The 14069-nt window shown below is 31.4% G+C and overlaps 2 protein-coding genes and 1 non-coding gene across 4 annotated transcripts in view; 2 read left to right on the top strand and 1 right to left on the bottom strand.

Moving 5' to 3' along the window:
- Nucleotides 1-2096: 2096 nt before the first annotated feature.
- On the top strand, nucleotides 2097-3118 carry LOC125850944 (E3 ubiquitin-protein ligase RMA1H1-like). Its single transcript, XM_049530766.1, has one exon. The coding sequence runs from the start codon at nucleotides 2321-2323 to the stop codon at nucleotides 3026-3028; it is 708 nt and encodes a 235-aa protein (XP_049386723.1). The 5' UTR covers nucleotides 2097-2320; the 3' UTR covers nucleotides 3029-3118.
- A 4358-nt stretch (nucleotides 3119-7476) lies between these two features.
- Nucleotides 7477-14069, top strand: part of LOC125850946 (uncharacterized) — a 12533-nt gene continuing 5940 nt past the window's right edge. The window contains exons 1-2 of one of the 2 annotated variants that reach the window (XM_049530770.1): nucleotides 7477-7798; nucleotides 9763-10030. In XM_049530770.1, coding sequence (XP_049386727.1) covers nucleotides 7561-7798; nucleotides 9763-9992 — 468 coding nt within the window. In that variant the 5' untranslated portion in view covers nucleotides 7477-7560 and the 3' untranslated portion in view covers nucleotides 9993-10030. Of the gene's footprint in view, nucleotides 7799-9762; nucleotides 10031-14069 lie in introns of those variants that run through there. The other variant, XM_049530769.1, reaches the window with a different exon arrangement.
- TRNAV-UAC (transfer RNA valine (anticodon UAC)) lies at nucleotides 10251-10323 on the bottom strand. The gene has a single exon. It is a non-coding gene; the product is annotated as a tRNA-Val (tRNA).

Here is a 14069-nt window from a genome sequence, read left to right as displayed (position 1 = left end):
TTATATTATTTCGATATACTTTCTATATCCCTAATTACTTGTCCATTTTTGAATTGGCACACCTAATAAGAAAACAATTATTGAAATAGTGAATTTTCCATTTTACCCATATTAATTATGAAGTGGATGAATTAAAAACTTAAGATTTTCAAAAAGTTTTACTTTTTTCAAAGTAATAAATTGACGGTATAATAGATAAAAAAAAGTTGTTCTTTCTTGATTTGTCAAAATAGACATGTAATTAGAAATAACTAAAAAATGGATAAATAATTAAAAACGGAGGGAGCAATATGTTATCTTTTGCCTAATAATATCTGATTAATGGCCACCCTAATTGATTGGATAGGAGAGGATAGACTTGCTTCCAAGTAAGCCAAAATATAAAAAGTTGACAAAAGGGTGCTAAATTCGAGACACATGTAGTACTTATATAATTCATGTGCGGACTCGTTCTTTTGTAGTAATCCCGTTCTATTTTATATGTCACGTTTTTACTTTATACTTTCATTAAGAAATGATGTAATTTTATTTTTCTGTTCTTATTTAATGTTTTCTTAAGTCAATTTTATAATAAATGATGAATATATTTTCAAGATTAATTAACTACTCTATCAAGGGTATAATAGGTAAAATATGGTAATTTACACATAAATTTTATAAAATGACAAGTATTGTGGTCCAACTATTTATAGAAAGAGATGACATGTAAAATGGGACGGAGGGAGTTATAAAGTTGACTTAAGAAAACATTAAATAAGGGTAGAAGGGTAAAGTTACATTATTTCTTAATGTAAATGTAACGTAAAAAGGTAACATATAAAATGAGAAGGAGGGAGTAGTATTTTCTCGTTTTATTTTACGTGGCACTCTATTCTCATAGTCCGTCTTTAAAAATATGTCATTTTATTGTAATTGAAAATAATTTAACTTAAAATTCTCCATCTACGCTTAATTAATGAAATGATTTACAATTATATAAATATATAAAAATTGTTTTAGCCTATAATTTTCTAAAATCTTTTTTTTCTCTTATACATCGTATCAAGTCAAACAATACTAAGTCAAATGGAATGGACGGAGTATTTCTTTTATTTTTTTGTCACACCGTCCATAAGTTTTCTCCCATCCCCCAGACCCCCACTATGTATATTCACTCCTTAGTTGGATCTGAATTTAGAGTTTAGAAGCTTCTATAATAATTTTAGATTAATATATAATAATAATAATAATTGAACTTACAGTATTAAATTTATGTGAATCTATATATATTGTATTGTAATTTTTTTTTAATTATAATTTTATCCAAATCAATAAACATATTCAGATGTAAAAGTATATATTATGATTTAACAACAAATTTCTATATGAGCCGCGTCTTCCTAAGTTTTGATGCATAATTTCCTAAAACTCATAAATTTCCAAGTGACTATTTCCAGTATTTCAATGAGAACTTATGTTTTGTTATGGGTTTTCTTAGTGAATTAGTTTAATAAAATCAAAATGGAAAAAATCATGTTTTATAACATAAAATTTTCATTGATTCACGCGGAAAAAAACATCTAGTTCTCATAGTGTGAAAACTATTGAACTTATGGGATGTGGTTCTGTGGAAGTTCATCAAGTGGTAGCTCCTTGTACGCAACTAGTGCTACTTTTTATTGACTAAAAGTTATTTTCTAGATTAAGATTCTTATCATGGGGCCTAATATAAGGTCCTAATCATATTTCTAATATGATAAACTTATACTTGTTTAAATCAAATAGATAGATAAAAGGCGTGTTTGCACAAAACTCCTCTCACTTAACCATGATCCATTAATATTAATTTTTCGACTTCATTAAATCACTTAATTATGATGTGTGTGATAGTTCATTTGTCCCAATTTATGTAACACATGTGTTTCAGTATGATACAAAAAGAATATCACATTTCGATGATTGAAAAAACTTTAAATTCATCTATTATTCTTAATGACATGATTTATAATGACACAAATAATTAAAGATTTGTTTTACACCACATATTTTAAAAATCTTCATTTCTTTATTAAACGTTACATCAAATCGAACACTACCGCATAAATTAAGACTGAGTTGACTAATATGATATAGTGTTGTTTAATAATGTGTAGGGCCTTTTCTTTTTAGCCATGCCCCTTTAACATAATGTGATGTTGACAAGTGACAACCTTAAGAATCATTGTTTGCAAACTACTATTCTTGTCCTTATAAATACTCACTTCTAATTGTATTAAAAACCTGAATTCTAACCATTCTTCATCTTGCCATTACCAAAATAAATCAATACCAAGAGGCAAATATGGCCTTACAACAAATTTTTCAACACCAAATACCAGAAACTACCTTTGATCAACGCGATATTTCCTTTGAAAAATGGAACACAATTAATCTTGATAAACTTGAAGAAAACTCACCTGAAGGTTTCGAGTGCAACATTTGCCTGGATGTTGTACATGATCCTGTTGTTACATTATGTGGTCACCTTTATTGTTGGCCTTGCATCTACAAATGGATACATTTTAAGACCATTTCATCAGAGAACATCGATAATCAACAGCCAAAATGCCCTGTTTGCAAAGCTGAAGTCTCACAAAAAACATTGATTCCACTCTATGCTCGCGGTCAAGCTTCAAAAACATCAGGCAAGTCCCTGAATCTTGGTATAGTCATACCACAAAGACCTCCTACTCCGAGATGTAGGAGTCACGGACTAATACCCAATAATAATATGCCTCCATTATCCCAGCAATCTCATGATCATCATCGAAACTATACGAGTACAGAACATATGTTAAGTCCTGGTGGAACGACAACAGGGGAAATTTTTTATGCGCGAATGTTTGGGAACTCATTGAATACTAATTTGTATACATATTCAAGTTCATATAATCTTGCAGGAAGCAATAGTCCAAGGTTAAGAAGACAACAATCACACGCGGATCAATCACTTAGCAGAATCTGTTTTTTCCTATGTTGTTGTTTAGTAACATGTCTTCTCTTGTTTTGATCATCTTCTTCGCGTGTTCATACAATGTAATTATATTTAGTAACGCGATATATGACATGAATATACATCTTTGATCAATGTAATATATGATCACCTCGATTTATATAGTTAACATTATGAATTTTGAGACAGACTCAATTGAAATTGAAAGGATGAATCAAATCCAATCATTAAGAAGACAAAGTTTGTTTAGCTTCTTGTGTCATTTTAAAATCAAAATAACAAAATCCCACTAAAGAGACCAATACCATTTTACAGGACATCTCAGCCATCACTCCTTTCGTTTTAATTTATTTATTTGATTTTGACTTAAGAAAGTAAAACGAACTTTTAAATTATATGGTATTTGATTAAAGATACGTAAAATATAAAAAAATATTCTTTATAATTTGAATATTCAAATTGAAATGGAAAGAGTAGTTTTCACATCTAGAGAAAGTGATGAATATTCAAAGATATAAGCACGCGGATTGAAAAACAAGATATTCAAAATCAAGGCATCAACATCTCAAAGAGAAATAGGCATAGACCACCTCTCTTTTTTTCTCACGCTCACTGTTCGGAGTCTGCATTAAAGCCTTAATTAAATCTGAATTGCACAACACAGGACTCATTTGAGAGTGACGCTCCCAATAGGATTTTCTTCATACCTAAGACTCAAACCTGAAATTTTTAATTAAGGATTGAGCAGTTCCACCACTGCACTGCAACTCATGTTTTATGGCATAGACCACCTATCTCATATGCCAACTTATCATTATCTATTTTGATAGGTTAACAACAGCAAGTGCTGGTGGGTGGTGATTGACATGATGGCTGCCGTCTATGTAGAGTGATGGTATAGAACATTCCAAATATGGGTGTGTTTGATGTGAAACAATTGAAAATTGCTTATGGTGAGAAATATCTTATTTTAATAAATCATCTATTTTTAATACTTCAAAATTATTTGAAAGCATGTCACCAATTTCATAAGATTTCCACTTATTAAAGTTAGTGTAACACTAGGGAAAGCATTTTAAAAAATTCGGTGTCCACTTTCATAAGTTGATATCCACCTAATTCAACATCACTTACACTACATAGAAATGATTGTAATTAGCACTAAATCTTATATAGGTAATAGGTTTAATGATTTAATGATCTATCAATTTTCACAAAGATTATAACATTACCTTTGCATGTCCAAGCAACTTAGGTGGTATCTACTTTGCACAAGTACTTGTAGACCATATTCCCCCCTTCCCCCCCTAATAAATAACACTGAACTTTAATCTCTTCAATATGATTAACTAGTGCATCAATATAATATATGCCTTGTTACTATCATTTTGAACCACGCATTATAGGCATCCCAATTATTGTAATGTGAAAACTCTTTCTTTTCTTCAAATATAAAAATGACTTTTGTTCCCTTGATAATGTTATAAAGCATCATATTCTTCTTATCAAAGCTAGTGTTTCACATTCCCATGCTCTTTTTACCAATCACAAAAATATTGTCATGTTCCACTATCATTGCATAATGCCCCCCAAAGAATCTTCTACCATATATAATTCATTATTGAAGTTTGGCAGATTCAAATGTTATTTCTATCTGTTTTAGTTTGGGCAAATATAGTTAAATATAATATTGCTATGAAAAATGACAGATATCTCATATAATTAATCAAGTTAAGGTGTAAAAGTTATCTAGAACATCATTATTATAAAAAATAAAATAAAGATCGAAACAAGATAAGCCTATGCTTCAAAAGGCAGACTTATTTGAACAAAACCAAGAAAATTCCACCTAACTACACCCCATCTTAAATAAAAAAAATACCATGTCTCAACCTGTTTAGAATTGGGATGGTGCTTTGAAGTGAAAAGGGTTTAAAGGATGGATCGGAATAATTACAGCTCAATGTCTTTGATTAATCTAATTTACAAATAGTCATAATTGTATAGGTTTTGTACATTTTAGTATACTATATATACATATTTATACCTATGATATACATAATTAGTGAATATGTTTTACATATTTTGATCATATTGATAAAATAATTTGGCCGGATCGTACATATAGATAAGTTTTACTTTAGATTAATTGAAGTATAAATAAGTCATATCCAAACTTACTTCTATTGTCAAATATATTTTAATTCAAGTGTCCTCGGTCAGAAACGCTTGCTTAAGCTTATCAATCTAGATATGGTGTCCTGTTTTTGGGGTTGGTTAACAGAACAACGTAGCTAGATTGAATTGCGTTGTCATAGAAGGAAAAGTAGAAGTTGCTTTTGATTGAAGTAGGAAGAAAATCAATGACCTTAAGTAGAACCAAAAAAATAACATGTCCAAAAATAAACCAATCCCTTGGATTACTAACAAAAACACCATTCTGATTTGTATTTTTCCAATTATATATGATCCCTTTCCTCAACCTATGATGGAGTACACAAAGGCCAAAGCTAACACCAAAATGTAAGAACAAATAACAAAATTGTTGATTGGGTAAAGAAAGTCCCACGTTGATAGCTGAAAAGATTGAGAAATTACATATAAAGTGTAGAATCTCTTAATAGTGTGAAGCCTTTTGAAGAAAACCGTACAAAGACTTTACCCAAAACAAATAATACCACACCTTGTTAAGAATATTTATAACTAGCAAATCAAAAAAGAATATTTATAACTTAATTTAGCTCAACAACTAGTATTAGTCCTTGTTCAACCAGATTGTTAGAAAATAACATTCACAGCGGAAGCATTCCAGAATCATACATCTTGCATGAGTATAGACAACAATCACAAATACGAGGTATGCTGAAAATTAACTCAGGATTACCTCTTGAAGCGTGTGCAGATATCTTGAAGCAAATCCAACTCCAGCTCTACAGTCTTCTACAGTGATCCCAATTAACAATTGAACTCTCTCAATACTTGGGTGGGCAAGTATCGTATAGAATACTGAATCTCCTTCTCTAGGTTAGAAGAATCCCTACTTATAGAGCTCTCTTCCTAGTCCAAAGAGGATTCCTTTTTCTTTCAAGAAAACCAAGAAACACACGTTTCTTTTTCCCAGAAGAAACACGCGTTTCTTTTTCCTTCTTCTACTAGAAAATAGGATTCTGAGTTCTAGTTAAATTGGGCACTGGAGGGACCACAGAATTTATTACTGAGGCTTCCTATTATGGAAATAATTCCAAATAATTAATTTGAATTATTCTTACCATAATAAATTACAAATCATTCCACTAAAAATTCGTAATTGCACTCCTCTATATATATTTCGAAATTCACCATTAAACACTTATGTAATTCCCCATGTTAAGATTCCAGATACTAATCAATAAATTAAATTACTGACGAATTTAATTCAATGATTAATTTCCTTTAGAGCAACACTTAACTTATTTCATGTGCCAGATTCATAAATCTACCGGCCGGGTTTACACATGAAAACTTATAAGTTTCTCATAAAAAGGTGTATCATCAATCTCTATACTGAGACATGGATTCCATCAACTAACTAATTATTTCACCAATACATATTATCATCATCCAATCTACCAGGCATATTGACCCATCTCAGAATCTCACCTTTTAATAAATCAAAACGATAATTAATATATACAGATCATAATCGTTATATCAAGATTAAGAATATAAGTACATTTAACAGTTTAGAGAATATGTTTTTATCAGTCAGTCTAAAACATCTATCTCTGCTCGGTCCCGTTCAATACATACAAAATGCACTAGCACGAGAAGTTAGAACTATACCATTCTCATAATCAAGATAAATTACATTTAATCTCGTGCTACAATCTTTCTGATGGTTTTGTCCAAAATTCCCATCTACGATTGTGAACTATAACTTTTAACTTATAAGAACCGATGATTTAATCTTCTGTGTATAAGCTTAAACTCTATACACCAAATCATCTACTATATAAGTTAAGGACACATATATGACAATTGATCTATTTAATGTAACACTTTATTGAATTGAATAAATGAATAAACAATTGTTCAATAATAATACTATATCAAAACGCATGGTTAATAGTATATCCTAACACAGATGAGTATGACAAAGACAAATGATATCGTGAGACTCGATTTACTTCCACTTACAAGCTTAGAAACGCACACATACATAAAGAAGTTGGGCATAAATTAACAATCAGAAAATCGATTTACTTCCACTTACAAGCTTAGAGACGTACACATACAAAAAAACTGGCCATAAATAATCAGAAAATCAGAGAGAATTTGTACTATTGATTAATTGATAAGTTAATTAATACATGAATGCAAATTTATACTATATATATAAATTAATAAACCATGTAAAATTAAAACAATGTACATAATAGTTTCTAATAATTAAAATGTTAAAAATATATAAGAACTTTATAGTGTAAAAAAAATAAAGTAAAACTTTTAAAATAACAAGAGGAACTATTTTTCTTTCCAATAATGACCCTAGTTGATTCTTGTTAACCTAAAATACAGCAGCAAAAACAGAGAAATATGAAAACGAAGAAATGGCAGAGATAGTTGAATTGCAGAGAAATTCAGCAAATTGGATTAAGGTAGTTGACGATATAGTGAGAATAGAGAAGAAGATTTTCCCCAAACATGAATCTTTAGCTCGATCTTTTGATGAAGAACTGAAAAAGAAGAATTCTGGGTTACTCTACACTCAATTGGGTGAAGATATTGTTGGTTATGTTATGTATTCTTGGCCTTCTTCACTCTCTGCTTGCATCACTAAATTAGCAGGTCTGAACTAAAAATACCCTTTTCATAATTTTCTGTTTTGCTTTGATTTTCCTTTTAATAATTGGTCTTATTCTTCAATTTAATCTGATTATTGTAGTTGTATTCTTGGATTGAAGTCTAAGTTGATATCTAACATTGTTTATTGGAACAACAACATACTCTGTGTAGACAAGTCGGGTCTGGAGAGGGTAGTGTGTACGCAGTCTTATCCATCCCTACCTGTGAAAGTAGAGAGACTAATTCCCAATGTGAGTGTGACTAGGACTGCGTAGACAAGTGGGGTCTGGAGAGGGTAGTGTGTACGCAGTGAAAGTAGAGAAACTATTTCCCAATGTGAGTGTGGCTAGGACTACGTAGACAAGTGGGGTCTGGAGAGGATAGTGTGTACGCGGTCTTATCCCTGGCTGTGAAAGTAGAGAGACTAATTCCCAATGTGAGTGTGACTAGGACTGCGTAGACAAGTGGGGTCTGGAGAGGGTAGTGTACCCAGTGAAAGTAGAGAGACTATTTCCCAATGTGAGTGTGGCTAGGACTGCGTAGACAAGTGGGGTCTGGAGAGGGTAGTGTGTACGCGGTCTTATCCATCCCTACCTGTGAAAGTAGAGAGACTAATTCCCAATGTGAGTGTGACTAGGACTGCATAGACAAGTGGGGTCTGGAGAGGGTAGTGTGTACACAGTGAAAGTAGAGAAACTATTTCCCAATGTGAGTGTGGCTAGGACTACGTAGACAAGTGGGGTCTGGAGAGGATAGTGTGTACGCGGTCTTATCCCTGGCTGTGAAAGTAGAGAGACTAATTCCCAATGTGAGTGTGACTAGGACTGCGTAGACAAGTGGGGTCTGGAGAGGGTAGTGTACCCAGTGAAAGTAGAGAGACTATTTCCCAATGTGAGTGTGGCTAGGACTGCGTAGACAAGTGGGGTCTGGAGAGGGTAGTGTGTACGCGGTCTTATCCATCCCTACCTGTGAAAGTAGAGAGACTAATTCCCAATGTGAGTGTGACTAGGACTGCATAGACAAGTGGGGTCTGGAGAGGGTAGTGTGTACACAGTGAAAGTAGAGAGACTATTTCCCAATGTGAGTGTGGCTAGGACTGCGTAGACAAGTGGGGTCTGGAGAGGATAGTGTGTACGCGGTCTTATCCCTGGCTGTGAAAGTAGAGAGACTATTGCCGAATGTGACTAGGACCAATTTGATATAATATAGGAGGTTATAATCGTGAGGAACTCAAATGTGACTCTTTGATAATGTTTTCGTAGGAAAAAGAACAGTCAAGAGTGTGAATGTGACTACTACTTGAGCATTCAAAAGATAAAAATACTTATTTGGGAGCAGTTCATCTACAAAAAAGTTGTCTTTTTTTTTAAGAAGAATATGCATGAATAGAGAGGTAGGAAAAATTGCTTCTGCTCCTTCAATGTATTTCTCTGTAGCTGGATTGGATGAAAGTGCAGCATTTCTTGAACGATCCAAATCTCTAAACTTGAGAGGTGTTGTGTATTTTTCCCCTCCGAGCAAGCTGATATATTACTATTGAGGAAACAACAAACCTTGAAATAGCTAGCAGTTGTTTTAAAGGAATTTTGCAGGAGAGTTTAGTTAAATCTATCTCTGATCATCATCATATCGCATCGTTATACGAAAAGAAAGAAGGTGAATTGATATTATTAGTAAATATTCCCGATAAATCTGTGAAGCATTGTCTGTCATTGCATAGAAGAGAGAACCATCATCATGTATGTTTAGTTTTCCCTTTTTAAGAATTGCTTTGGTTCTCTCTGTGGTTATGAGTTTCTTATCGCGATGTTTATGCCTGTCTCTCTCTTGTTGTTCTGTGGCCTGAGCGAATCAACACAAGTTGAAAAACGAGGGGGAAAGAGATTCATTTACAATATTCCTTCTCTTTTGTCATTTAAAATTTTTCGTTTTGTTTACTGATGCATCGTTCCTGTGGAATACATCAGTGAAAGAGAATTACAGGGGACAAGGACATGGAGAAAAATTACTGAAGGCAGCAGTGCAGAAATGCAGAACAAGAAACGTTCATCGGATATCGCTTCATGTAGATCCTACAAGGACTGCAGCTATGCAGCTATACAAGAAACTCGGTTTCCAAGTGGATACTCTTGTGGAGGGCTATTACTCTTCAGATAGAAATGCCTATAGAATGTATTTGGATTTTGACATGGAGTAATTGCAATAATGAAATAAAGAGAAAATTTGATCTTTCCATGATCCTGCAGCTGTCTCATATTCTTTTTACGTACTATGGGGAGGGTAGCGTGTATGCAGTCTTACCCTACCTTGTGAAGGTAGAGCTGTTTCCGATAGAACAAGCATGTAATGTAAATATAGTAGTGAAGAAGTCATGGTGAAAACAATAAAGAGGAGAAACACGTTTTCGTCGACATGCCGGTCGACAAATCAAAAAAAGTACAACAAATGTATGTTATGTTGCTGCCCAGGATCGAACTGGGGACCTTTAGTGTGTAAGACTAACGTGATAACCACTACACCACAGCAACTTATTGTTCATTTTAATGCACAGTTGAATTAAAACCAGTATATCTATTGTTCTCACTACACAACCTTATATAAATATTTTTTTTAGTTTTGGTTCGTTAATTTTAATTTTTTAATCAAGGGTTAGCATATATATTTTTTCTTCTCAAATGTCAATTATGAAATTATATTGAATATATTATTATTATTGTGTTTTAAATAATAAATTTGCCCAAGTGGACATTATATGGACATTATATGTGTCATGATAAACCCAGACAATAAAACTTAAATTTAATAATAATTTTATTATTATTATTTTATTTTCTAATAGTTGAATATAAATACTAGATTGCGATAAGCTAACCTCAATTCGTATGTCCTACTAAGTAAAAAGTAACGAAGGAGTGCTAATTAAGTAAGAAAGGGCTTACAATGAAAATCTCTTTGCTCAAAAGACTATAAACAACTCCTTATCAATCAATCTATACTAACTTTAACGAATGATTTCAAATTACACCTTTATAATTTAAGAGATTAATTTTAGTACTTTAACTCAAATGTTAACTATAATTGTTCTAACAACTCTCCAAATGATACACTTCTCTTCTTGTTACAAAAAGCTAGGCATTATTACAATTATATAATAATCCTATGAATTACAACTTCAACTTCAATAATAGAGGGTGTTGCTTTGCAACCCTAATTATTATTATTTTTATTTATTTTTTATTTTACAACCCTAATTGTTTCACATTAGCTATTACCCTCCTTTTTAAATATATTTTCTCTTCTAGAACCTTCATAGGATTCTTTACAGAGTTTCACTTACATTACTTTATTTGTATATAAGTGGGCTTATCATCAATTGAAGATATATATAACACACCTTTTTATTAATTGAAGAAAAAAAATTAAAGAAGGACATTGTGATAAAACTACATAGCTTCTTAAGGGATATGCTATTTAAAAAAGATTACACATATTTAAAGAAAACTCTTTGGATATTTTTTTATGTATGATATCTTGTCTTTTTAATTTTTATCATGATGAATTTATATAGAGAGAGCACTGAGAATTTATAATGGTTGGAGAAAATATGAAGATCTAGCGAACACTATTTTAAATATTATAGTAAATAAGATAGATTTTCTTAATAATTTGACCATGAGATAGATGGATAAAGTTTTTAAATTTCGATGGAAAGAAAAAAATAAAGAGAAATGAACAACATACATATATACGTACGTACACGTACATAAAGTAGGTAGATATGAGTTTATAACAAAATATTTAGTGTAATCTCACCGTTAAAGTAACAAGATAGAGTGCATATATAAACTTTATTCATATCTCATAAAAATAGAGATGTTATTCCCAATAGAACTCTCCCTCTGTTTTAAGAAAAGAATCCATCAATAAGAGTAGTAACAACAACCAAATAATATGAATGGTGAGCAAAACGTACATCATTACCCAAGAAAGAAGAGTAATACCCCAATAATTAATATATTTTTTTTTAAAAAAGGTGATAATTGAAATCGTGAAATAAAAAAGTAAAAAAATAGTGCTAATATCACTAATAAGAAAAAAGGAAAATTGTATATAATAGCAAACTATTAATTCAAATTAAATGCTATAAACATAATTTGATTTAATTGTACCCTATAGCAAATTATAGTTATATTCGCCTCTCTCCCTAGTGGAATCTTGCTCGCCACTCTCATTTTGGTGGCAGTCTCGCTCGCCTCTCTCGCTTTTATACAAACACAAATGTATAAAATGCATTTGTGTTTGTATAAAACGAGGAAAAATTGTATATATACATATATTTTCGTTCCCCTCTCCCAGATCTCGCTCGCCACTCTCACTCGCCTCTCTCACTTTATACAAACACAAATGTATACATTGCTTTTGTATTTGTATAAAGCGAGAGTAAATTGTATATACAAATACAAATGCATATATTTTCGTCCTATACACTTATGATTATACAAATACAATCTTCCCCTGCCTAGTTTTCTTTTGTCTTTCTCTCTTTCTCGCTTTATACAAATACAGATTATACACTGCTTTCTTTTGTATATGTATAGCGAATTATACAACTACTTTCTTTGTATATGTATAGCGAATTATATAACTGCTTTCTTTGTATATGTATAGCGAAATATACATATTTATGTTTGCTATGGAGCGCAATTATGCAAACTATAGTTATAGCATACAAATATGATTTTTATGTTTGTTATATGTGAAATTTACTCTAAGAAAAAAGATTCAACTATGATCACTAAGTATATCCTGTAGACCAATGAAAGAACGCACAACTTATATCAACTAATTTAATTGTATCATATATAATCGTAAGAAAAATTCTTACAAGGAAATTTCTTTAACTTATTAGAATCATTATTGATTGCACGATTATTGGAGAGGATGATGAAATGATGTGAATCATTACTTAAATAGAAATTGAATTTGGAAGTAACTTGATAGGAAATTGAAGTTGATTTAATGTTCAAAACAACATCATCTTTTTGCATGAAATGGTTATTGAACATGCAATGTTGTGAGTTTCAAGACTTCACAAGTTACTTACGCGTGATAATGGAATTCAACATCTCATGCATTTAAAACCAACAAGTTTGTGCATCTTTCCTTCTGATGGTATTAAGAATGAGATAGTTGTTAGGGTTTTGCCCTGATTTTCTTACCATAATTTAAGATTTATTTTTCCTTAAAGAAAAAACAAAACATTACCATAAATGTTTTTACTTTTCTTGAAAGGAAAATATAATATTATTTTATATTTGGTTTATTCTCTCCTTTGAGGACTCTTTTTCTAGTAGGAAAGGTTTTAGGACTCTATAAATATAGGTTTGTTTCTTCTAACACAAAAAAACAATAGCATTCACAATGTAGTCGTTTAAGACTTTTGTTTATGGGGAGATTTATTCTCTCTAAAGTTTCAATGTTTTTCTTTATATTAGTTTTGATATAATCATATTTTGATTTTTAGTATAAGTTTTTGTTATCTGATTTATCAACTATATGATTTCTAAATTGTAAGCTTCCGCACGACGCCCTATTCACTCCTTCAGAACCCAACAATAGTTACTTCAAAGTACAATAGTCCACATATTGATATTTCGTTTTTCTGTTCATCGAATTTAGTCACCAACCTATTTAGCCTGAGTTGTAATGTTTTATCAGATATAGTCAAAGTTGTAGTACTTTACTAGATTTAGCTGCCAACCTATTTAGCCAGAGATTTAATAGTTTACCAGATATAGTCAGAGTTGTAATGTTTTATTAGATATAGTCAAAGTTGTAATACTTTACCAGATTTAGCTACCAACCTATTTAGCCAGAGATTTAATGTTTTACCAGATATAGACAGAGTTGTAATATTTTACCAGATTTAGCCATCAACCTATTGATATTTCTCTTTCCTCTCTCGTCTTTACACACTCAAAACGCAAACACACATACACTCTCTCTCTCTATGCTTGTACATTTCATTCGCTATTCATCTTTAAAATTCTCAAATATAATTAATTCATGTTCAAATTCTTTGTTCTTCAATTATCAAGTAGTATCAGACCCATTTATATCGATATATATATATATATATAGATTGTGTGGGGGTGGGGATTGAGAGGGGATACATAGATCAACAATAATTTTTGAGAAAATCTTTATAAATTCTCACAACCCATAGGAGTTAAAACTTTATGTCCTCATTTCCTTTCTCAGAATTGCAAGACCT

This window comes from Solanum stenotomum, unplaced genomic scaffold, assembly GCF_019186545.1.
Source record: "Solanum stenotomum isolate F172 unplaced genomic scaffold, ASM1918654v1 scaffold21218, whole genome shotgun sequence".
Classification (NCBI taxonomy): Eukaryota; Viridiplantae; Streptophyta; class Magnoliopsida; order Solanales; family Solanaceae; genus Solanum; species Solanum stenotomum.
Note: the sequence above shows the minus strand (reverse complement) of the source record. Positions and strands in the feature narration are given on the sequence as shown.